Source organism: Nelumbo nucifera, chromosome 1, assembly GCF_055504915.1.
Source record: "Nelumbo nucifera cultivar China Antique chromosome 1, China Antique-T2T, whole genome shotgun sequence".
NCBI lineage: Eukaryota > Viridiplantae > Streptophyta > Magnoliopsida > Proteales > Nelumbonaceae > Nelumbo > Nelumbo nucifera.
Genome location: NC_142649.1, coordinates 41,213,654 through 41,239,193, shown reverse-complemented (window position 1 = coordinate 41,239,193; position 25,540 = coordinate 41,213,654). Strand labels below are relative to the sequence as shown.

Genomic DNA, 25,540 nt, shown 5'->3' with positions numbered 1-25,540 from the left:
CATTTACAGGGGTTTTTCATTTTTCCACATGATGTCTTCTTGGCAAGAACAATGAGATGAGATAAGGAGTAGAGCCATAATTTAGAGGTGAAAGAGGAAAAAGATGGCGGGAAGGTTTGGATCAATTACAAAAGGCTTTCTTCAATTAAAAAAAAAAACAAATATGTCTATATATATTTAAATTTTGGAAAAGTAGATTTTGATGATTTTGTTATTAATAGTAAAAAGTGTAGTTTTAAACAAGAGGAAAGTATGCTTTTCAAAAAAAAAAACCAAAAACGAGGGAAGCATCAGTTACCCATCCCCTACTTCGTGTCATAAGTTTTGGAGCGGCGGACAACTTATTACGTGGCTCCACCCCTAGGCCCCACTAACTTATTACGCGGCGGGCCCCCTCCCAATACACACACACTCCCTTGGCTCCGCCCGTGGGCGCATACCTTTTGAAAGTGCTGCACCTGGGGCCTAGGCAAGGAGCATACCTTAAAGTGCACCTCATCTTTGTGCCTAGGCACACCTTTTAAGTCACTGATACGAAACCAAAAACTCCCAAAATTTTGTTCATTTATGTGAATTCTAGCTTAGAGTAATATCTAATTATTATTCCAGTTTTCACTTTTCTTGTTGGACCAAAACTGTAGAGTGAATGTGCAGTCTGCTCATCAAATTATCTTTAAATTATAAGTTGCAAGAACGCAACTACGAATTCTCAACTCATCATAATTTTCATTTATTAATGGGCCAGCACTGGGAAGAGAACAGGCAGAGACTACTTGTCAGATTATCTGATTTAATAAAATCTTAACTTTGTTATCAAGATTCCCTAAGGTGATCGTAAATGGTCTTGTAATCTTGAGAGGACCTAGTCTTGTAACTCGGCTTTTCTATTTGAGGAGGTTAAAGTCACATATTTGATATTTACAGCTTTAAGCTGATGACAGTGGTATAATGTAATGCTGGTAGGATAAAAATATGTGTTCGTGTATTCCTTCAATATTTTTGAAATATAGTTTCAGGAAAAGTTAAATAAGTTAAATATGTACATTTATATTTTTATTATTTAAGATTTTCGTTTTTAAAAACTTGGAAAGTTTAGCTCTCAGACCAGTCAGTCAATCTGCCACCCAGCAGGAATACTGGGTTGATGCCTGGGTCATATTTAGTATTATTGCTGCATAACAATTGAAGGTAGTTTATGTCTGTAAAGGACAGAACACTTATCCTTGATGCTGTTAACTATGCATGGCATTTTATGACCAACCCCCTATTTTCAATTGGAATACAAGTTGCCAATTGCATTCAATTCTTAGTACTGTCTGAATTTGTTTACTGGTGTTTTTTTCTTGATGATGATGCTAAAAGGCAATTAATTTGATTGTTTTGGTATGGACCATAAGTTTCACACTTCCACTGGTTGAATTGTCTCATTGATGCATGTAGATCAATGGGGGCTGGGGTGTTTTGGAACAGGTTTTGTTACAAGAGGACTGGGGTGTTTCTTTGGTCATTTTTTTGTCAGGGTGATTCCTTATCATCCCTCTGTGTACCCTCATTCTATCTTTGGATAAATTTTCATTTTCTATAAAAAATGATGCATGATGTATATCATTTATGTGGAATCTAAGTAAACAAAAGGGGCATTTATAGATTCATACCTGTAACCAATTTCTTTCAAAATCCATGAATCATGAAACATATCCTCAATTCAAACCAAGGAAACCAACAAACTGGGTAAATATGGGGTAGAATGAACTTTTCTATTTGTCATGGTACAAAAGTATAAACCTAATCATGAAGGATTGTTCCAGATTTATTTGCATTAGTCAACGTCAACTTTTTGCAGAGCATTAATTTTGTATTATGCTTCTTGATCAGGTAAATGAGATTGCTTGGAATACAACAGGGGAGGTTTTCTTTCTTACAACTGGAAATGGTAAGAATAATTTCTTTCCACCTGTTTTATGTAGTGGTGCTCTTGGCACATCAATTGGTATATCTATTCATGCATATTGAAATAAAATTATTCTCTGGTCATTTCTATATTTCAAGGGAAATTCACTTTCATCTTGTCTGTCCATTCTTATTTCCTTAACATGGATCATATTTTCCAGTTGGTGAAAACCTAATTTTGGGGATTTGTATTGTTTGTAGGCACTGTTGAGGTATTAGCTTACCCATCTCTTCGTCCACTTCACACCCTTATGGCTCACACTGCAGGCTGCTATTGCATTGCTATTGACCCAATAGGAAGGTGACTCAAAAGCTTCTTCCTTCTACTAGTAATCATCTTCTTTTACCATATAAGTTTTAATGTTTTGGTTGTAAGATAGGACTGAAGCTCCAGGGCAAATTAGTGGGTTTTGGCACTTGTCCCTTTCAATGGAAATATTCCTGTTAAAATTCAGTGAAATTTGATAGGTTTTGAAAAATTTTGCTGGGTGCAATTCCTACATGTGCTTTACTATAGCTTTTGGAATATGATGGCCAAAAATTTTTACTTCATTAAATTATAGAAGTGAAGAACATGCCAATTCCTTGCTATAATTTTGTCTCATGTTCTGATATTGGTTGAAATTATGTTGGTCAACTCAACTCAACAAAGCCTTGTCAACTATGTGTGGTCAGCCACATGAATCCTGCTCCACCATTCCATCCTGTTCAGTGCCATATAAAAAGGGCAGCACAGTGCATGAGGCTCCCACCAATACGGGGTCTGGGGAGGGACGGATATATGCACCCTTTACCCCTGCACAGAGAGGCTGTTTCCAAGATTTGAACCCTGGTCACCCAGGTTGCAATGGATTAACCCAACTGTTGTGCCTAGGTCCACCCTGTTCAGTGCCAGTGCCAATATCCATTGCTAATTTATGGAACCTGCATGCAGACTATGCCAATTCCTTCCTTTTTGGCCTGCCCCTAGCTCTTCTAGACCATTCAACTTGCAGCATGCCATTTCTTATTTTTTTTTGATAATAACAGAAAAAGGAAATTTTATTAAAATAAAAAACACAAATTACATCCTGGTGTTTACACCACAAGCCATTACAGAAAACTTTCCGGATTATTTTCAACTTTTATTGTTTTTTTGGAAAAATCTTTTATTTAGTACTTTTATATAAATAATCTCTATTTTTTAAAATAATAGATATATTTTTATTTTTAACACAAATTGTTTATTTTACATATAATTTGAAATAAAAAATATAAATCATTTAAGGTAAACAAAATAAATTATTTTTATAATTTTTAGTTTTTATTAAAATTTTTGGGAAAATTAACTCTGAAATTATTTAGTTCAGTTTTTATAATTATAATTTACAATTTTTGTTAAATTTTAGGGAAGACTTATTTATTTAGCATTTTTATATAAATAATAACTCTATTTTTTCAAATAATAAATATGTTTTCATTTTTAACATATAGTTTATATGTAGAATAAAATATATAATTCATTTAAGATAAATAAAATAAATATATTTTATAATTTTTAGTTATTAAATTTTTGGGAAAAATTAAATCTTAAATCAAGGTTTGGAAATGTTGCCAAATTACGGCCTGATACGCCTTCGTATCGGTGAGTATTAGGCTGTATCCATCGATACAGTGCGATACACACTGATACAATGGCATATCGTGTTGATATGCATGCTGGCAGGATAGGCATAGAGTTGTAGCGTATTCTGTGACGGTGAGCATGGATATGGATAAGATACACTAAGGCTACAACTTGGGTTGGGTTGGATTGATGCTTGTGTTAGGGTTAGGGTTGAAATTCATGAACCCGACTTTTTCAGGTTGGGTTAGGGTTGGGTTCTGGCCAACCTGGCCCAAGTTGTAGCCTTAGTGTATCGTATCCATATCCATGCTCACCGTCACAGAATACACTGCAGCTCTATGCCTATCCTGCCACTATATATTATATATCATACATAAATATATGTTATATATATTATGCCATATATAAATATATGTTATATATATTATATATCATACATTGATTTTTTAGATGTACGATAGTTGTATAGCCCTCACTACATACTATCATGTCTTTCTTTTAAGATAATCACTTCACGTAATCCTTAATGAAAAGATTAAAACCTTAATAAGATATTTAATGTTTTTTGAATATTTTATTCATCATCTCCTCTCTAATATTTGGTGCCTATAAAAGATCTATCATAAGTCATAACTCATAGTAAATTATAGTCATTTCTAACACTTATTTTTCCGATTTTGTACTAAAAGAACTAATAAAAACATCAACAAATACTAATAAAACATAGGATTAATATATATAGTGAAAAGTGAGTTAAGATTTGAGATTAAATAGTTTTATGAGATTTTAAGGGATGGGAAGAAGGTTGGGTTGGGCCCAGACTTTGGGTTGGGTTAGGGTTGAAGGAATTTAGTTAGGGTTAGGGTTAGGGTTGGGGGTTTAAAACTTACGGTTGGGCTAGGGATGGCCTCAACCTGACTTAACCCAGCCTGACTTGCAGCCCTATGATACACTCTGTATCGGGCAAATCGTATCTATGCTTTAATCCTTAGATGGAATCCAAGGAGTAAAAGACCAATGACGGAAGTGGGGGAAGGTTAGACGGGAGAGGATTCCTCGTCGAGCGAACAAGAAAGTGACTCCGATGATACTGAAACTTCAAGTATTGGTAGCATTTGCTTGGGAATTGATAAGGGGTTCCAAGATTCAAAGAGCTTTAACACGAAACAACTTTTTTTGGAGGAAGGTGATAACGAAGGGTTGGATTTACTTGATTGTGCTGTCTAATTCTGAAGCTGGACTGGTGGTTTGAAGGGAAGAAGAGTTCTCCTTTGGTAGGGAACAAAACTTAAGTCCAACTAGTCCAAACCTGCTTTTGGAGGCTTAACTTTTGCAGCATGTCCCAGTGGAGGTTTCAAGTGCTTCTCTGACACATTTTTTAGCAGCAAAAATGAGAATTTTATTCAATTAAGAGAATTAATACAGAGTTACATCAGATAAAACACAGACATTTCAATAGAAAATTTTACAATAAAGCCCAAAAAATCTGTTGCCTTTGAACTCCCTGTTTAGCTAGAGAATCAGCCATTCCATTTGCAGTTCTCCTAACCCATGTAAATGAGGCATTAAGTTCCCTTGCTATGGTTACTATCTCCCTTAACTGATGTCTGTAGTACCAAGGAACATTACTACTTGAATTGGTCCAAGATATCATTGTTTTTGAGTCCCCTTCTATCTCCAACTTCTTAAAATCGACTTGCTTGGCAATTTTTAGCCCTTGAAGCAGAGCTAACAGTTCAGCTTTAAAGAGTCACCTTCCCCTAAAGGTCTTGAGTACATAGCCAACACTTTGTTTGAGGAGTCTCAGATCACACCACTAATGCCTGCCATACCTGGATTTCCTATAGAGCTCCCATCAAAGTTCATCTTTAACTTATTGGGGCCTAGCGGCTTCCACTCCATCACTTTTCTTTCCTTCATCTCTGCAGTGTGTGCCACTTCATTCCACACTCTTACAATATCCGTAATTGAGATATTTTGGAAGAGCTATAGTGATTTTACCCAATGTGCAACTCTTATCTTTATGGCCTCTTTTGGCCTATGCTTTTCATTGAAAATTCTTGCATTCCTTTCCTCCTATATTGTCCACACCACTGCTGCCCTTGCTGATTTCCACATCACCCTCCCTCTTTTTGTTGGCTTCCTTAGAAAGTTTGGATCTGTTGAGGTTTTAGACAAATCGTGTAGTCTATAGTGGTAGTTTTTGATTATTTATTGTTTAGATAGGAAGTGGGGACCACAACATTCTTGTTGGGTCCTTTTTGAACAGTTATTTTAATTGTTTTATGTGTTAGCTGCCCTATAAGGGCATATTTGTCTTTGTACTCTTTATTATTAAACTATAAATAATAGTGAAGAGGGCGGCCAGCATTATTGCTCTCTTTTCTCTCTCAAATCTCTTCTCTTCCTTTTCTCCTTTCTTCTCTTCTTCAAGAAATATTCTTTTCTTTTACAGATTTTTATTTCAGCACCTTTCTACTGGATCAAAGAGGCTTATTACATCCTGGGGAGCACTCCACCTACAACCAAAGAGAGAGCAAAAAGATTCCCATACAAACAGTACAAAAGAGCAAAAGATCAATAAGTGGGGTAGAGATTCACCATCTGCAAAGCAAAGAGAGCACATATGAGGGGAGAGGCATTCATTTGGGTTCCTTTTTTGAAGCATGTCGCAAGTATTTACCTTCCCTAAAAACACCTCCCAACACAGAACTTGAATTTTTGGTGGTATGGGCTTGCTCCAAATCTCTTTCATCAGGAAATTCAGCCTCAACAGTAGTTTGAACAAGGGTATTAAAGAAGAAGCACAGGTAAAGATGCCATTGGAAGAAGCATACCATACTCTAGTGTCCTCCAAGGGTTGAATAAGAGACTCACACTCATTGTCCCTCAAACCTCTTCTGAAACCAAAATCCCAACTCAATCTAGAGTGAAAAATTGACAAAATTTGAGATGGGTTTGAACTTGTAGTTAGAGACTGAATATAGATCAATGAAAATGGAGCAGAAAGGATATCACCCAGCCAAAGAGCCACAACCCACATCAAATCTGATGAGGTTAAGAAAGATAGGATATATCTCTTGTATTGCTTTCCACAGAGAGCTCGAGGAAGATGTGTCCGACACATTGTGAGGGTACCCTAGTGAATTTGCCAACCGATGGTTAGGGTCTTTTGTGTAGTCCTCCTATAGTTTGTTGGTTGCCATTTTGAGTTGGAAGTGATCTATTCAGCTGTGCTTCACTCCAAATGGTAGTACCAATCCCATTGTTTTGGTGGAACCAAGCTCTCCTGGTAAAATTGTCAATTTGATTAAAGGATACTAATAATCTCCTTGTGTTTCTAGATTCTCCAAAGTGCCAACTATTGCATGAAGATCATATAGGAGGGAGTTTAAGAGTAAGTGAAGAGATGGTGGAGGGAAGGGTGGAGATGTTGGGTAGTTTGGGGCAAGGGGAGAGAATTTGGAATTTGGTGTGTGATTATTTAGAGGAACTTAAGGCTCTAGAAGGCTATGTTGAAGAGAACAACGAGGTTTCAAGGGGAGGGGAGAATAAGTGGGTAGTGAGATTGAGAGGAAGTAGAGTAAGCAAAGGAAGGGGAGTGCAGGTTGGTGAAGTGGCGGAACAGTTGGGCCTGAAACTCAAAGAGGTAAGGAATCCTAAGGTGTACTCTAAGAAGAAAAGGGCAAAAAGGGAAGCCTAGAAAGTAAAATAGGGCGAAGGTGGAGAGATTGAGATTGGATGTAGAAGGTGACATTGAATTTAGTGCAAGAGGGGAAAGAAGGAAAGGGCCGAATTAGTGGAAGGGTGGGTGCTAGTATTGGGGGTTTATTCTTGAGTCACTATGAAAATTGTAAGCTAGAATGTAGGAGGACTAGGGAGTGCAAGAAAGAGAAGGGTAATAAAGGACTAGCTTCAAAAGGAAAAGCCAGATATAGTAATGATGCAAGAAACAAAAGTAGCTGAAATGGATAGGAGATGGGTGAGAAGTATGTGGAATTCTTGAGGTATAAGTTGGGTTGCGGTGTCGTCATGGGGAACTTCTAGTGGATTAATAACAATGTGGAGGAATGGGGTTCAAGATCCATTGGAGGAATTGATTGCCCAATTTTCATTGTCTATTAAATTCAAGAACTTGGGGGATGATTTCACTTGGGTGCTATCAAATATGTAGGACCAAATAGGTACAGAGAAAGAAGCCAATTTTGGGAGGAGTTTTTCAGTTGTAGAGGTTTGTGGGATGGGCCTTGGTGTTTAGGAGGGGATTTTAACGTGATAAGATTTACAAATGAGGCAAACAATCCCAATCAGGTGTTCCCTACAAGTATGTGGAGGTTTAATAAGTTTATCGAGGTCTGAGAGTTGAAAGAGATTTTGCTCCAATAGACCATTTTCACTTGGTCTAATTTACAAGCCTCCCCTATTTGTTCAAAGTTGGGAGAGGTTTGTGTAGAGATAGCTGATAAGCTGTTAGTGTTTGTGGGGTTCCAACCCCACATTTTATACCTGCTGTTTATTTTATTTTTTATTTAGAATAATTAGGCCGGCTGGGCCTTGTTTGTCTTTCTTTCATTTGTTTTAAGTAAGGGTATTATGGTAATTAGTCATTGTAATAGATTACAATATAAATACATCTTAGTGGGTGGCTAGAAATAATAATTCAGCCGAACCCTTTCCTTCCTACTTCTCTTCCTCTCTCCCTTCCTCTTCTATTCGTGACCCTTATTTCTCTTTCTTTTCTACCTTTTTAAATCAGAAAACAACTATTTGCTGGTTTAATTTATTCAAGTTGGTATTAGAGCCAAAACTAGAGCAGTTTAGGGCTCTCATGTGAGCCTAATCCAATCGACAGCATGAGAAGTTATTGAATTTGAAGTATTGCATCTTCGCCTGATTCTTGGAGGATCACTGGAGATTCGAACTATGCCCAAGGGGTTGCACGACCTTTGGAGAGTGCCCGGTGACTAGGAAGAGTCAGAGAAGTCAGGTAAGTCAAAGATTAGGGCTTAATCTGAAGGTTAAAGGTGGCAATCAAATTCTTTCTGAGAAAGAACTCATCTTTATTGAGATCGACCTTAAAGGGAACAGTTTTTAACCATCTGGAAGCAGTGGTTAATAGAATTCTGTCTCCTTCGCCATTTCTTTAGGGTTTCTTGACAGAGATTGACCTTGAAAGGAGTTTTTTTGACAGTTCTGATTTAAGTCAATTATTGCTGTTAGTTTTCTGACAGAGATCGACCTTAATTCAGCAGTTTTCTGATATATCTGCTAGTTTCTCTGAGTTTTTTTGTGAAATCCCACGGTCAACTATTGCTCCCATTTTTCTGTGACTGTGACTGGTTCTTGAGTAGCCACAGTAATCTGGTTTTTTGGCTCCTGGGTGTTCTTGTCGACTGAGGAGTGTTTCTTGGGAGTTAACAATAATCTGAAATTGATATCTGTTAGTGACTGTTAACATCCTCTTTAAAATGGAGAAAGTTGGAAGTGAATTCAAGACTCCAGGGGAATATTTTTTAGGGGCTGGAAGTATGACTGAAAGTTCTTTTCAAATTACAACTGTTAGGTTCGATGGAACAAATTACTTGGAGTGGGCACAATCAGCCATGATGGCAATTGGGGGTAGAGGTAAATTAGGCTATGTAACGGGGGATATAAAGAAACCAGCAAACGAAGACACATCACTTGCCAAATGGGTTCAAGAGAACTATTTGGTGATGACATGGCTGTGTAATTCAATGCAGCCCCACATTAGCCAAAATTATTTATGGGCCAAAACGGCTAAGGAAATCTGGGATAATATGAAAGAGACTTACTCCCAACCTCTTAATGTTGCTAGGGCTTATGAACTGAAGTGTGAAGTGAAAAATCTCAAGCAGGGGGAGAAGCCAGACTCTGTTTACTTTGCTACTTTGAAATTTTTGTGGCATGAAATTGACCATTTGGAAACCATTGAATGGGAGAGTCAGAGAGATGCGACTACCTATAGCAAGCTGGTTGAAACAAACAGAGTTTTTGAATTCCTAGCATGTCCGAATTCAGAATTTGACATAGTAAGACAACAACTTCTTACCAGGGATAGTGTGACCTTGTCTCAGGCTTATTCACTAGTGCACAGTGAAGAGAGTAGAAGAAAAGTGATGTTACAAGTTCAACCCATGGAATCAGCCCTAGCAGCAACAAAACAGAAATTTGGGAAAGATCAGGAAAAGGAAATAAAGAAGGAAGATAAAAGGGAGATGTTTTGTGATCATTGTAAGAAGCCCAAGCATACTAGGGATACTTGTTGGAAGTTGCATCCCCATCTTGTTCCAACTAGATTCAGAAATAAGAAAGGAAGTGCTAATATGGCAGCCAACACTAACAGTGCATCATCTTCCAATACAATAACCACATCTCTAGATGCCTTAGCTGCTGTCCGGGTTGCCTTGACACAATTGGAGAATGAAGCTGGTATTTCCGGGTCATCATCTCAGTCTTCAACTGTTACTCTTGCCATTCCTACTTCAGCCTTTGCTTCCTCAGGTACAAGAGCTACAACATATCACACTTCAGCCCCAGGTAATACTAGACCCTTCTGGGTAATAGATTCAAGTGCTTTTGACCATATGACTAGTTTATCCACCTTGTTTACCACCTACTGTTTATCCTTAGGCAAAGACAAAGTGTTTATTGCTGATGGCTCTCTTGTTCCTATTTCTGGCAAGGGAGACATTAGGCTGTCGGATTCCATCTCCTTGTCCTCAGTTTTGCATGTCCCTAAGCTTAGTGCTAACTTGCTTTTAGTTAGTAGTATTACTAAGAATCAAAACTGTTCAGTGACTTATTTTTTCCGATCGTTGTGTCTTTCAGGATCTGGAAACGAGGAAGGTGATTGGGATTGGCCATGAGACGAATGGAGTCTATCTGCTTGAGCATCCACAGGGGAAGGTAAGTGAAGTTGGGAGATTGTTTGTTTCTCAGTCTTTGGGTCAGATTATGCTTTGGCATAACAGATTAGATCATTTGTCCTTTGGGTCTTTGAAGAGTCTATTTCCAAGTTTGTTTGAGTTAGTCCAAGTGTCTAGTTTGAAGTGTGAAAGCTGCGAACTTGCAAAACATTGTAGGTCAACTTATTCTTTGAGCAATAAAAGAAGCAATATTCCATTTGAAATTGTGCATACTGATGTTTCAGGGCTATATCATACTCCTGCCATGGGGGGGGGGGGGGGGGTACAGATACTTCTTGTTATATGTTGATGATTATACCCGTTTCTCGTGGGTATACCTCATGCACTCTCGAGATGAGGTTCCTTCTCTGGCCCAAGCTTTCCATCAGATGGTATTGACCCAATTTGAAATCAAGATCAAAATTCTCAGATCTGATAATGCCAAGGAGTATTTTGCAAAACCCTTGGCATCATATCTTCTAGACCATGGAGTTATTCATTATAGCACTTGTCCCTGTATGCCTCAGCAGAATGGGGTTGCTAAGAGAAAAAATAGACATATTTTGGAAGTAGCCAGAAGCATTATGCTCAACTCTAATGTTCTCATACGCTTCTAGAGGGATGCAATCCGTACTGCTGTTTACCTTATTAACCGAATTCCCTCACGGGTTTTGGACATGAAAACACCATTCAACCTTCTGTATCCAAACAAGGACTTGTTCACTGTTCCCCTTAAAACCTTTGGGTGTACTTGCTTTGTTCAAATCCTGGGACCTCATTGCTTTAAATTTGATCCCAAAGCTACTAAATGTATTTTCCTTGGGTATGCATAAAATCAAAAGGGGTATTGCTGTTATGGTCCTGTTTCAGGAAGGCGTTATGTGTCCATGGATGTCACCTTTTTTGAGGATATGCCCTTTTATCATAGGGCCTCTCCTCAGGGGAGTGTCGTGAGGAAGGGATTTCAGCCTCAGAAGTTCCATTACCTATCCCAGTTGTTGAGGAGGAGTGCCGTGAAGAGGGTTGTCAAAAGTGCAGGGAGTTGAGAGTGTATCACAGACAGTGGTGGAGGCAGGTTGGTTCTCGTTCATAGTAGTCCAGGCCGATCCCAACACCTCCTACAACTTTAGATCTAGGCATTACAACCATTGTTGAGCCCATTATTGCAGATACTTCACCTAACACTGTTGAGCCTCAGTCCCTTCCTTAAGAAGACCTTGATCTCCCAATTGCAATTCGTAAAGGGAGGCATCATTGTACTTCATCCACTGTTCATTGTATCTCCCAGTTTCTCTTTTATGGTCGTCTCTCAGAATCCTACAGATCATTTCTGGCATCTATTGCTACCATTCCTATACCCAGAACAGTGCAAGAGGCTCTTTTGATACCTGAATGGAAGGAAGCAATGCAAATAGAGATGGATGCACTTATTAAGAAAAACACTTGGGAACTAGTTGACCGGTCTGAGAGGAAGAAACCTGTTGGATGCAGATGGGTGTTTACAGTAAAATATAATGTTGATGGCTCTGTAGAGAGATACAAGGCCAGATTGGTTGCAAAGGGCTTCACACAAACTTATGGCATAGACTATATGGAGATCTTTGCACCAGTTGCAAAGATGAACACAATTGGAGTCCTACTATCTATGGTTGCGAACTTCTCTTGGCCACTTTTTCAGATGGACGTCAAGAATGCTTTTCTAAACGGGGATTTGCAGGAGGTGTACATGGAGTTACCTTCTGGTTTTTACAATATAGAAGCGGGAAAGAAAGTTTGTCGTCTAAAGAAGGCTTTGTATGGGTTGAAACAGTCTTCGAGAGCTTGGTTTGATAGGTTTAGATTGGCATTAGAAAAGTTCGGCTACATGCTGGCTCAATCAAATCACACTCTCTTCTTTAAGAAGACATACTTTTCTTTGACCTTACTTGCTATCTATGTGGATGATATTCTGGTGACTAGAAGTGATATTAATGAGATAGATGCTCTTAAGCAGAATCTTCACAAAGAATTTGAAGTAAAAGACTTGGGAGAACTGCGCTATTTCCTAGGAATTGAGGTGGCTCGATCTAAGCATGGCATCTTCATCTCTCAAAGAAAGTATGTCCTTGACTTATTGGAAGAAACTGGAAAGTTAGGAGTAAAGCCTGCTGACACACCCATTGAGTTGAACCATAAAATAAGTGCAAAAGGTGGAGAACCTCTTGAGAACAGGGCTATGTATCAAAGGTTGGTTGGGAAACTTCTTTATCTATGCCTAACACGACCAGACATTTCATATGCTGTCAGTGTTGTCAGTCAGTACATGCATTCTCCTAGGACCACTCACCTTCTTGCGGTGGAAAGGATACTTGCTTACTTGAAGAGATGCTTAGGGAGAGGCATACTTTTCGAGAACAATTGACACATGAAGATAGAAGTGTATACAAATGCTGATTGGGCTGGATATATTGATGACAAAAGATCTACCTCGGGGTATTGTGCATTTGTAGTGGGGAACCTTGTTTCTTGGAGAAGCAAGAAACAAAATGTGGTTGCTCACTCCAGTGCTGAAGCTAAATATAGGTCCATGGCCAATGGTGTTGTAGAAGTGTTATGGCTGAAATCTTTCCAGGATGAACTTGGAATTGACTATGAGAAACCTTTGATATTGTATTGTGATAATCAAGCAGCAATTAACATTACCCATAACCCAATACAGCATGACAGGGCTAAACATATCAAGGTGGACATACATGTTATCCGAGAGCGTGTTGCATCTCAAGAAGTGTCTTCCCTATGTTACCTCTGACATGCAACTAGCTGATCTCTTTACTAAAGCAGTCACAAAATTCAGGTTGGAGATAGATTTACGCAAGTTGGGTATGACAAATATCTACTCCCAACTTGAGGGGGAGTGTAGAGATAGCTGATAAGCTGTTAGTGTTTGTGGGGTTCCAACCCCACATTTTATACCTGCTGTTTATTTTATTTTTTATTTAGAATAATTAGGCCGACTGGGCCTTGTTTGTCTTTCTTTCATTTGTTTTAAGTAAGGGTATTATGGTAATTAGTCATTGTAATAGATTACAATATAAATACATCTTAGTGGGCGTCTAGAAATAATAATTCAGCCGAACCCTTTCTTTCCTATTTCTTCTCTTCCTCTCTCTCTTCCTCTTCTATTCGTGACCCTTCTTTCTCTTTCTTTTCTACCTTTTTAAATCAGAAAACAACTATTTGCTGGTTTAATTTATTGAAGTGTTTGTGTTTAATGAGTGTGGAAGGACCACTAGGTAGGTCTGATGGCTAGGACCTTGCCTAGAATTGCTTCAGATCATTGTCCAATCAAAATTGGTATGGAGGAATTTTTGAATGGCCCCACTCCTTTTAGATTGGTGGAATGAGGAGGTGAGGGATATTGAATGGAAAGGAGTGAGGTTTCATAAGAAAAAAGAACACCTAAAGGCAAATTAAAGGAATGGAGTAGAGAACATTTTGAAAGTATTGAGGAAAGGAAGCTTAATGTTACCTCCAAAGTAGAACAATTGGATGTGAAGGAAAGTCAAGGGACATTGACAAATGAGGAGAGGGGATTAAGGTGGACATCAAAGAAGGAATTAGAGGAGATTTTGCTTAGAGAGGAGATCTGGCGGAGCTGAAAGTCGAGACATAAATGGATCAAGGAAGGAGATGGTAATACAATTTTTTTCCATGCATTAGCCAATAGTAAAAGAAGAAAAACTTTTTCTTTTTGAACAAATAAAACTTAAATTGAAAATAAAAGAGGAAGAAGTAAATGAGAGGATGTACTGAAGTCTAAAGCAGCTAAAGCAAAATTATAGAGGCAAACAAATGTCATTAAACAAGCTTTCTCTAAACACCCCTGATTTTGCTAGGCTATCAGCAACAGTGTTTTGCTCCCTCGGAATCCATACCAGCTTCACATTCATTGATTCTAAGATATCCCTAGATTCAGTTAGCAAATGTGCTAGTCTCCAAGGCCCTTCTTCCTTCCCTTAACCAAGATATAGTATTTTCAAAATCCCCTTTGATGGTTAAAGAGGATAGGCCTAGCCTTTGGCAAAATGAATTCCTGTAAGTGCGGCCAAGATCTCTGTATTTGTAGCATCTGCCCTCAGAACCGGACCACTATAAACCCAATAAATAATCCCCCTTTACCCTCGGATTACACCTCCGATTCCTACTTGACTTTTAGAGCCTTGGGCACTGGTATCTAGGCTTAGAGTCATCACACCTCTAACAAACTGTCTCATGATCAACTCAGATCTTGGAGAAGAGTGCAGGATTGCTAGAAGGTTGCTTCGAAGGTCATTTAAAGAGATAAATTGGAAGTTAATGGAGAAATTTCAAGTTACCAAGAGGAAATTACAAAGTGTTTTGTAGATCACTTTAAGGAGGTCTATAAAAAGGTGGGTGATGTAGGAGTCATGGTAGAAGGGTTAGACTGGCCTAGGTTGGATCTCGAACTGGCAAGTGATTTGGAAAGTGACTTTGAATTAGAAGTGATTAGGAGGGCTATTTTCTGAATGGATAGACCAAATGCACCATATCTGGATGGTTTGACAATGGCTTTTTGTCAAGATTACTAGGAGATGATTAAATGATTTATTGGTAGTGTTTGAGGAGTTTGTTGAGGGACATTTCATTAGCCTCGAAATTAACTCTACCTTTTTGGCTTTGATTCCCATGAAAGGGGATGCCCTAAGGCCGGCAGATTTCAGACCTATAAGCTTGGTGACTAGCATGTATAAAATCATAGCTAATGTTCTATCACTAAAATTAAAAGTTGACCTTAATCCTTTTCCTAATCCTTTCATTAAAAAATTAGTCACTAATTTTCAGAAATTACAAGTAAGCCCTTAATTGGGTGGCTGGCTAATTAAACAAAATAAAACTGATGTTAACAGGCCCATAGTAGAAATGTTGGTCATATGATCAAAAGCACCTGAATTAATAATCCAAGGGATTCTGCGATTACTTGAGATGGCTGCGTGGTTGGCAGTAGCATGTATACCTGGATGAGCAAATGCAGACGTAGTTGGATTGCCTGAAGAGTTGGAGGAGGTGGCTGATCATCCTCCCATATTTCTCATACTCTGCCTTTATAATAGCTAACTGCTCACTAGCAGCTTTCTCATCTGAGGCACTCTTGTCATTATCTGACATTGTGGCTGCATTGGCATTCCCGGTCTTCTCATTTTCGACCTTCTTTTGAAAACGGGGTGGAATAAGGTCTAGATGTAGCTTCCAACATTTATCCTTTGTACGTCTTGGTTTCTTACAGTATTCACATATAACCTCTTTCTTCCTTGTACCACCTGTAGTCATCTTAGGTTTCAACCCCATATTAGCAAGATGGTCAACTAGAATAGTCCCTTAAACCTGAACCATCCTCTTACTCTCCTCACTGCTCACTATGGCAAAAGCCTGAGACAAAGATATATTGTCTTTAGCTAGGTCTGTTTGGTAATATCAAATTCTGGATTCAACCCTGTCAGGAATTAAAAAATCCTATTCCTCTCAACTAATTTTCTCTATCTCTGCATCATTTGTACTTTCCCAGACAACTGTTTCCATGAGATCTATCTTTTGCCCGAAGGATTTCAGCATTGAGAAGTTGATTGCTAAAGGTTTCTCCCCTGCCTTAGATTGTTCACATCACTTCTTAACTTATATGCCCTGGCCACATTCAATTTTTGTGAATAGGTTTCAGCAACACTATCCCATATTTCCTTAGTAGAATTCATCCACAGATAGTGTTGACTAATTTGTGGTTGCATCGAATTCACTAACCACCCAATAACAGTGTAATTCTCTTGCAACCATTTCTCATAAGACGAGTCATCTTCCTTTGGTGCTTTCTTGCTCCCGGAAATATATCCCCACTTGCCTCTACTACAAACATGTGTCTTTATTGATTGTGACCATGCTAGATAGTTAGTCCCATCAAGCTTGACTATGGTCACAACCAATAAAGAGTCTACAAGTGCTCCCGAAACCTGTCTGGACTTTGATCCCATCTTATTTTCAACTCCAGAAACATCCATCTTCCTCAAACAACTCCTAAAACAGTTTTAGATGGCAAAGAAGGCAGGAAATAACAGACACCAAGAACCTTCACAGATCCTTAACAGCCAACTGCGTCTCACCCGGAACCTAGGATACATAGAAAAACGGTAGCCGCTCCTTGTAGGCTTCACAGAACTGCGCAAAGCTCGGATCGCTTTTCAAGGTAATCAGAAAGAGCCCCTGCAGCCATTGAGCATCAAGGTGAAGCTTCTTGTGGGATCCTTAACAGCCAACTGAGAAGGATATCTTCCTTTTTTCTCCAATAAACCACTACCAACTGGGCTGAATATCTTCTTCAATCAATCATTTGATTCAGCTCTGGGAAAAAAAGGGGAAAGAAACACAGTGTGTATGGGAAAAAAGGGGGAAAGAAAAAAAGGGACCTGCTCTGATACTAAGAAGAAAAACAGTCCCAAAAGAATAAGAAAAGTGATTAAAAGAAGGGGAAAACAAAGGAGATATCAACAGCAAAAAGAGGAAGAAGAGTTCAGTTGTGAGAAGGGTGAGGAGAAGAGTTGTTTGTACTCCTTCCCCTAATGCTTTCATTTAAAAATTAGTCACTAATTTTCAGAAATTACAAGTAAGCCCTTAATTTGGCGGCCAGCTAATTAAACAAAATAAAACTGATGTTAACAGGCTCATAAGAGAAGGCCTATTAACAAAACAGAACAGAAGAATAAAGAAGAAATAACAACTGTGGGCTATGGGCAATTTGGCCCATCTTCTCTACATCATTCAAGGGAGACAAATTACAAATCAAATACTGATAGCAAATGAATGTGAGGAAAAGGGAGAGGGAAGGTTTATGTGTAAGTTAGATCTAGAGAAGGCTTATGATGTGGTGGATTGGGTCTTTCTTTTAGAAGTCATGAAGTGTTAGTGTGTTACGGGTTTGGTGAAAGATGGTGTAGTTGGATTATAGGGTGTTTGAAAGCTTGTCATTACTTGGTCTTAGTGAATGGTGTGGTAAGGGATTTTTTTTCTAGCTACAAGGGGACCCCCTTTCCCCATTCCTTTTTACATTAATAGCTGACGTATTTAGTAGAACTCTCCAAAGGGTAGGCAGGTTGGATAAACTTGAGGTTGAAGGAGGCGACAGATTGGCAGGAGGAACTGAAGTCTAAAGCAGTAGTAGAGTCTCTAGGTTGTGCTATTGAGTGCTGGCCTTTGAAATATCTCGGGTTGCCTTTAGGTAATAATCTGAAAGAAAGTAGGTTTTGGAACATAGTAGTGGAGAGTTGTACCAAGAGATTGGCAGCATGGAAGAGATTATATTTTTTGGGAGGTAGAATTATATTGATAAAGTCTACTCTAGCAAATTTGCTAGTCTATTACCTGTCGGTCTTTAGGATGCCAAGGAGGGAAGTGCCAAAATTAGAAAGTGATGAGAGGTTTCCTCTGGGATCTCGGGGAAGGTAGGAAGGATCACTTGGTCAGGTGGGATGTAGTGTGTAAGAGCAAAGAATAGGGAGGTCTAGGTATAGGAAATTTAGGAAAGAAGAATTTGTCTTTGCTAGGTAAGTTGTTGTGGAAGTGGCCTCTAGAGAGGGGGAAACTATGGCAAGAGGTGATAGGCAGTATACGTTGTGGTGCAGGTAATGGTTAGGACGTTAGGGTTTCTTTGAGGGCTACTTTGGCTTCTCCTTGGAAATCCATATCTGGAGTGCTTCCTTAGTTCCTAAGCCTAATCAAGTATGATGTTTGCTCTGGAGATAAGGTTCTTTTTTGTGAGGACCTTTGGATTGGCAACTCAACCCTTAAAGACTTCTTTTTTTCCTTCTCTGTATTCCCTTTCTTTGTTTAAAAAAGAATCTGTACATCGTTTTGTGTCCAGTTGGGACTTGAGACTAAGAAGCAACTTGAGAGACAGTGAGCTTGAAATGGCAACCTCGCTTTTGCCGGTCCTTGACTCTGTTTTCCTGGATCCTTCTAATCCTGATGGTCATATTTGGACTCTGCACCCTAGGGGCTTGTTCTCATGTGCTTTGTTCTTTTTCTTCTTTGTGCTCAGCCCGAATCTATCTCCATGCCCAATTAAAGAATTCTGGTCTAAACCTAATCCTCCCAAGGTTGGGGCCTTGTGTTGGGAAGTTTTTCATGGAAAAGTAAACACGTTAGGTACCTTGCAAAAAAGAAGACCTTTGTGTTTTTCCCCCAACTGGTGTACCCTTTGTAAAGCAAGTGGTAAAAGCTGTTACCACCTCCTAATTTCCTGCCCTTTTGTTGTAGGCCTCTGGGAAAAGGTTTTTGATGTTTTTGGTCATAGGTGGATTGTGCCCCTGCAGATTGGAAGTCTCTTTGGCTCTGACTTTCAGCTGGCCAAAGAAGAGAGGTAAAGTCATGTGGAGATGTGTTAGGGCTGCTTTGATATGGACGGTGTGGGAAGAGAGAAATGGCAGTCTTCATTGATAAAGAAAGGAGTGAGGAGGCAGTGCGGGATTGTATTTTAAATAGAGCTATTACATTGGGTTAAAGCCTCAAACCTTTTTTCAGATTTTTCTGTTGATGACTTGTGGAGAAATTGGAAAGCTGTAGCAAGAAGTTCTACTGCAAGGAACAAACCAGTGGTAGCTTGGGTACCTCCTAACGAAGGTTTTATCAAGTTGAACTTTGATGGCAGCAATCTAGGGAATCCAGGTCCAACTGTATAGGAGTATTCAGGAATAATGGACATATTATTGCTGTATTCTCAGCCTCTCAGGCCAGGTTGGAATAGGGGATTTAGTTTTTGCTGAGTTCCAAGCAGTCTTGCTACTAGTACAGATTGCTAGAAATCTAAACTTTGACAGACTGCTCATTGAAGGTGACTCTAAATTGATAGTAGGATGGCTGAAGGAACCAGAAACAGTGATTTGGAAGTATGAGGAATCTATGAAAAAGTTCAAATGGCTGGTTAGAGATGTGAGAATGTTTGTTCAATGGGAAAGGTGGTGAGCAAATGAGATAGCAGATTACTTTGCAAAAATAGGGGTGCACAAGTCTGAACTCTTTTTAGCTCAGTTGTAATTTGTTTTTGTTTGGGATTGCATCTCACGTCCCTATTGGGGATGTTTTGTCTTGTAAAACTTTGATGTAATTCCTTCTCTTTCTTAATAAAATTTCATCATTTATGAAAAAAAGGTAAATAAAAATGTCATATTGAGTTATCTCTTGGTCCATAATCCTAATTTTATTCTATTTCCTACTATTTTTAGTTATCAGTGTCGTTTCTACTATTATAAATAAATTTACATTGCATATGATCTGTCAGTCAAGGTATCTTGAAACCTCTTGTTTTTATAGTATTTGTCCATAGATCTAATTTTTCCTTTAATCCCACTCTGGTTTCATCAATCAAATACTGTCACCAGCGAACGACGTGCACTATGGCATCCTTTTGAATATGCTTAGTCAATTTCTTGATTTCCACACCATCAATTATGTTGGTCAAAAATGCATTATGCTCAGTTTGGGAAGAGTACCAATACAAATACAAGGTTTTGCATGGTACATATTTGCATTTGTTCTCTTCCCAAACTGAGCCTTACGAAATATAACTGTTTGTTGTCATTGGCACAAAATTGAAGTAATTCCATGCTTGTTTCATTGCATATGCATGTTCTTTCTGTATGATTAAGTCCATGCATAAATATTTGCAAGCCTGAGAGTGGCCACTTTTTGCACCAAAAGATGTCAAATGTTAGGCCTCTATATCCAGTTTACCCCTCTCAAGGCCAGATGGCCAAGACTATCATCGGGAAATTGCCCTTATACATGTTTATAAAAGAGTGTGGTCCTTTTAAATATATGTATGGTCTATAATTATTTCCTAGGTATAGATGTTTAACAAATAACATGATTGTAGTCCTTGTTTTGACCTTTTTCTGCCATGACAGATATTTTGCTGTTGGAAGTGCTGATTCTCTGGTCAGCCTTTGGGATCTCTCAGAGATGCTTTGTGTGCGAACATTCACAAAACTTGAGTAAGTCCAAACCCTTTGGTGGAGGGGATGGGAAGATAATGCTAATAACATTCACCAAATTTTAAAGATAGATATTGCTTCCCAATTTGTAGAAATGCAATTTTCTGAACACTGTAGCCTATTTCCAATTATAATTAAAGTTTCCATGTTCTTTGCAATCTTTGAAATTACGTACAAATTATCTCTTTTGAAATCTACGGTCGTCATTATGTTCAGCTTCCAAGCGTTGCTAAGTCGATCTTGGTTTTGATTCTGTACCATTATGAACTACCATCCAGTTAAACTTTAATAACTTCTGGAAATTAATGGTTGTGATTTTTTTTGTTGTTTCTTTTAGGTGGCCTGTCAGAACCATAAGCTTCAATTACACGGGAGATTATATTGCTTCTGCCAGTGAAGATTTATTTATTGATATTGTATGTCTTTCGTGGGTTCTTTTTGTACTATTTGTGTCTTCACCTAGGAATTTTCTTCATAATGAGTATTCCGAGTGATAGGAGGATGCTGTTCTTCCTACCTATGGTGCAAATGGTCTATTTACAACGTGCTGCCATCAAATGGGTGCTTCCACCTATGAACTCGGACCAATTCATTTAATATATCACCTTCTTAAGGTGGTAGAAAATATGGCCAACTTAGATAATTTCCATAGGCTATCTATGGTCCTAGAACCTCAAATTGCGAGTACATGCATGCTATCATGCATTACAAGTATATGGCGGGCTTCTTTCTGACATCCCTTCCTGAAGTATTTCTCAATATCCAATGCTAGCTTATTAATGTTGTCATTGGATGTTTTTAACAGTCAAATGTACAGACTGGAAGAATGGTCCATCAAATTCCTTGTCGGGCTGCAATGAATAGTGTTGAATGGAATCCCAAATACAATTTACTGGCATATGCAGGCGATGACAAGAATAAATATCAGGCTGATGAAGGTGAGAGTTTTCTTTATCATTCAAATGTAAGAGTGAAGGAGAAAAAACAAACATTTAGACAGTAGCCAAGTTGCACATTGGAAGAACTAAAGCCTAAATAGTAATGCAGGAATAGAAAAAGAATTTTACTATGACATGATTGATTCTTATAACATAGTTTTTATTGCAAATTTTCCCTGGACTCATAACCAAGCTGAGGTGTGTTTTGAATATTCATTATTGATTGTTGATTTAAAGTTCATTGTTGTATTTCTTAAAGTTTGAAGTAATTCATTATTGATTTCTGTCGCAGGTGTGTTTCGAATATTTGGCTTTGAGAGTCCCTAGCGTCCAACAAAATTTTACATGGGTTTGTAGAATGCAGGTGGTTGGCATTGGAAAACTTCATTTCTTAATTGAGTTGTTGCTTGTAAACTGTGGAAAATCAATCATGGGATGCCCATGCTCATGGATGCACTTAGAGATGACATTCCTATACTGCTTTGATGTTCTTTAACAACATTTGCACTGTTTTCATTAGCATTTTTGATCCTTTGAACAATTATGACTTTCTTTCTTTCATTTGTACCTTGGTCTTTGTAATAAATTATAAAACACTGAAGGGATGAGAGATCTATCATATGGATGGTCGAACCTTGTAGGAAGGTTGGCGAAATTTCAAAAGTTTCTCTCACCCATGTGGAAATCGTATTCCTTATTTTAGAAAACTGCATTTCTAATGATCAATCTTAAAACCAAACTGGACCAGATCTGAAACCAACAAGAGAGTAGATGGATATACTTGATACGGAGTAATAGTAAACCCCTAGTGAAAGTGTTCACGCCCAAGGAGAAGAATAAAAACAGCTTCCATCGAAAATGACACGGTGCGAAGTGAAGTAGAATCAGCAAGACGGTTCTTTAGCAAGAACTGAATTCTTCAACAAGAATGTGATGGAGAGCTGGTGAGCATGATTTCGGATTGTCTCTTATAGCAAAAGGCAATATCAAGAATTGTTTTTGATCACTCCCATTGGTGGAGATCGAACCGGGTAGGGCGGCAAGAGCAGGAACAAGAGCAGAAGACAGAAGCAGTCGAATTGTATATTGTCTTCTCTTAATTCAGTAGACTATCTGTTGTATCTATTGTTCTATGTAGGTTTGCCCTGCTCTCCTATTTATAGCCTTAAAGAGAGGTTCTCCTAATCCCATTAGGAGTTTCCTAATCCAAATCTTTTATTTGGATCTGGACTCTCTTTAACAGGTAAGGATAATCCCTTATCTTATCTGCGGATAAAGATCAGCCTTCTTAATCTAATTAGGAGTTTCCTGATCCAAATCTTTATTTGGATCTGTACTCTTTGATTGGATAGGGATAATTCCTTATCCTATCTATCAATCTAAATCCCAGAACCACCATCACTTAATTAATCTTATTAAGCAAGTTCTAATTGGGCTTTATGTTAGACATTGTATGCCCTTTGCTCCAATCAGAATGATGTACATTATGACATTTAATGTAAATAAATAAAGTACATATTTGATTCATATTATTATGGTGTGTTTCTGTGTAATACACTTAAATTTGACACATATGAGACTTGTGTTAGTTTAGAATTTTCACAGCCGTTGGATAGATCTGGGGAGATTTATCCTGCAAAGACTGACACTGATGTGCCGCCAAGTTGGTTGGGGTGGCTTGTCTCAGCTGTCAAGGTAAAACCTGAGGTACATGTAGTGTGAGTTTTTTTGAAACCCTGAACCGGATCAGAATTCCAGTATTGCCCTATACTTTGGAGATAGATGGGCAAAACTGCAATGTTACACCTGACCCCTAGACTCGATTATGATACTGCACTAGGTGTCTGATTGGGCAGCCTTTGATATGCCAATCAGTGAGATCCATAGATGGGGTCAAAACCTGGGTATATTGGGACAATTCGAGAATTCATTTGAGTGGATGATCATAGTGACAGGATCAGCCCCTTTGTCGGACAAAGTGAATGATCGGGGATGCACTCTCTCTGATGGAAACCTAAACTGTCAGCAATTGATTTCAACCGTTGAAATTTGTTTTGCAATATATATATATATATATATATATATATATATATATATATATATATATATATATATATTATGGTTTCAAAATGTTTGCAAAATGTTTTAATTCCTAGGATCCATGTGAATAGAGAGTGCAGTACTATACCTTACGGCCGAGGGAGATGTTATCTTTTATCAGACAGTGTAAATGTTGGTTTGACCCAATGACCATTTAGTGTAAATGTTGGGCCCATTAAGAGCTCATGGTGATGGACTTAGGGGTTCACTGTTTTCTACCGTGAATTCGGCCAGGCCTTGTAACAGAGGTTGAGTTGAACCCATGTGGTTGATGTGTAGATCAATGTTTGGGTCTCACGTCATACAAGGATATTCAACTGGACAGTAGATTGAGGGGCTACTGAGCTGATAAACTTAATGGGCCTAAAGCCCAATTTGAACTGGCTTAACAAGATTAATTAAAAGAGGGCGGTTCTGCGATTTAGATCAACAAATAGGATAAGAGATTATCCCTATCCACTCAAAGAGTCCAGATCCAAATAAAGATTTGGATTAGGAAACTCCTAATTAGATTAGAAAGGCTAATATTTATCTGCAGATAAGATAAGAAATTATCCTTATCTCTTAAAGAGAGTCCAGATCCAAATAAATGATTTGGATTAGGAAATTCATAATGGGATCAGGAGAACCTCTTTTTAAGGTTATAAATAAAGGAACAGGGCGAACCTCCAGATAATCTAACAGACTGCTGAATTTCAGAGAGAAAACACAGATCCAAATAAATGATTTGGATTAGGAAATTCCTAATAGGATTAGGAGAACCTCTTTTTAAGGTTATAAATAAAGGAGCAGGGCGAACCTCCAGATAATCTAACAGACTGTTGAATTTCAGAGAGAAAACACAGTTTGACTGCACTGTCTCCTCCCCCTGTGGGAGCGATCAAGAAGGGTTCTTGATATTACTTTTTGGTAGAAAAAGGTAATATGAACTTTTGCTCACTAGCCCTCCATCACATTCTTGCTGAAGAATTCAGTTCTTGCTAAAGAGCCGTCTTGCTGATTCTGCTTCATCCTGCACCGTGTCATCTTCGGTGGAAGCAATATTTGGATTTTTCCTTGGGTGTGAACACCTTCATTGAAGGTTATTATTGCTTCGTATCAGGTATATTCTTCCACTCTCTTTTGGTTTTAGATCTGTTCCGGTTTGGTTTCAAGATTGATCATTGAAAATGCAGTTTTCTAAAATAGGGAATGCGATTCTCACATGGGAGAGATTTTTTGAAATTTCGCCCAACCTTCCTGTAGGGTTCGGCCATCCATATGATGGATCTCTCATCCCTTCAGTGGTATCAGAGCCAGGTTCAAATCTTGAACCAAAATTAACCAGATTTGGATCTGCGCAAATGGGCAGAAGGCATTCTACCCGATTTGCGCAGATTAGCATTTTTTGGGAAATTTGTTTCCAGTTTTTGGGCGATTGATATGAAATTAAATATTTATAAATCTGATTTATATTTATAATTGTTCTATATATTTTTCTTGATTTTTGGGTTGTTCGTATGGTGGAGATCGAAATCTTTAATGGCGCAAGAAATCTGCGCACCTGCTGTTCTTTTCATTCTTGGTCTGTAATTAATTTTTTTTATAATTTTTAGACGGAATGTATAGGAATTCAATTTTGATGTAATATTAATAGAAAATATGGTTTTCTATTTTATTCCATTCGAAGTTGAAGCAGAAAGAGCAAGGAGGAGAACTTTGTAGATTAGGGTTCGGCCATCTGCGATTTGCAGTTTTGGAAACTGCATACTGCGATCTAACTTTTGTTTTGCAAGATAGCAGTCCTACGAACAACCCTCCTACTGATTCTTGATTGTCTTAGATCAGTAATTTAATTTCAGATCTTGTTCTTAAATTAAAAATCAAACCCTAAACCCATTCAAACCAGATTGGACCAAACTGGTTGGACCAAATCTGTGGTTCAATGGGGGCTGTTCTCAGCCCTAATTTTTCACTCATGGGTTTAGGAGTTGATGGTTAATTGCAAGA

The 25,540-nt window shown here is 38.3% G+C and overlaps 1 protein-coding gene across 1 annotated transcript in view; it reads left to right on the top strand.

Moving 5' to 3' along the window:
- The window catches only part of TEX1 (Transducin/WD40 repeat-like superfamily protein), a 50,753-nt gene extending 28,780 nt beyond the window's left edge, over window positions 1-21,973 (top strand). Inside the window, exons 6-11 of the mRNA XM_010246521.3 lie at window positions 1,876-1,933; window positions 2,152-2,251; window positions 20,427-20,513; window positions 20,851-20,929; window positions 21,319-21,451; window positions 21,744-21,973. Of these exons, the coding sequence (XP_010244823.1) occupies window positions 1,876-1,933; window positions 2,152-2,251; window positions 20,427-20,513; window positions 20,851-20,929; window positions 21,319-21,451; window positions 21,744-21,778 (492 nt within the window). The 3' untranslated portion in view covers window positions 21,779-21,973. The remainder of the gene's footprint in view (window positions 1-1,875; window positions 1,934-2,151; window positions 2,252-20,426; window positions 20,514-20,850; window positions 20,930-21,318; window positions 21,452-21,743) is intronic.
- The last annotated feature ends 3,567 nt before the right edge of the window (window positions 21,974-25,540 follow it).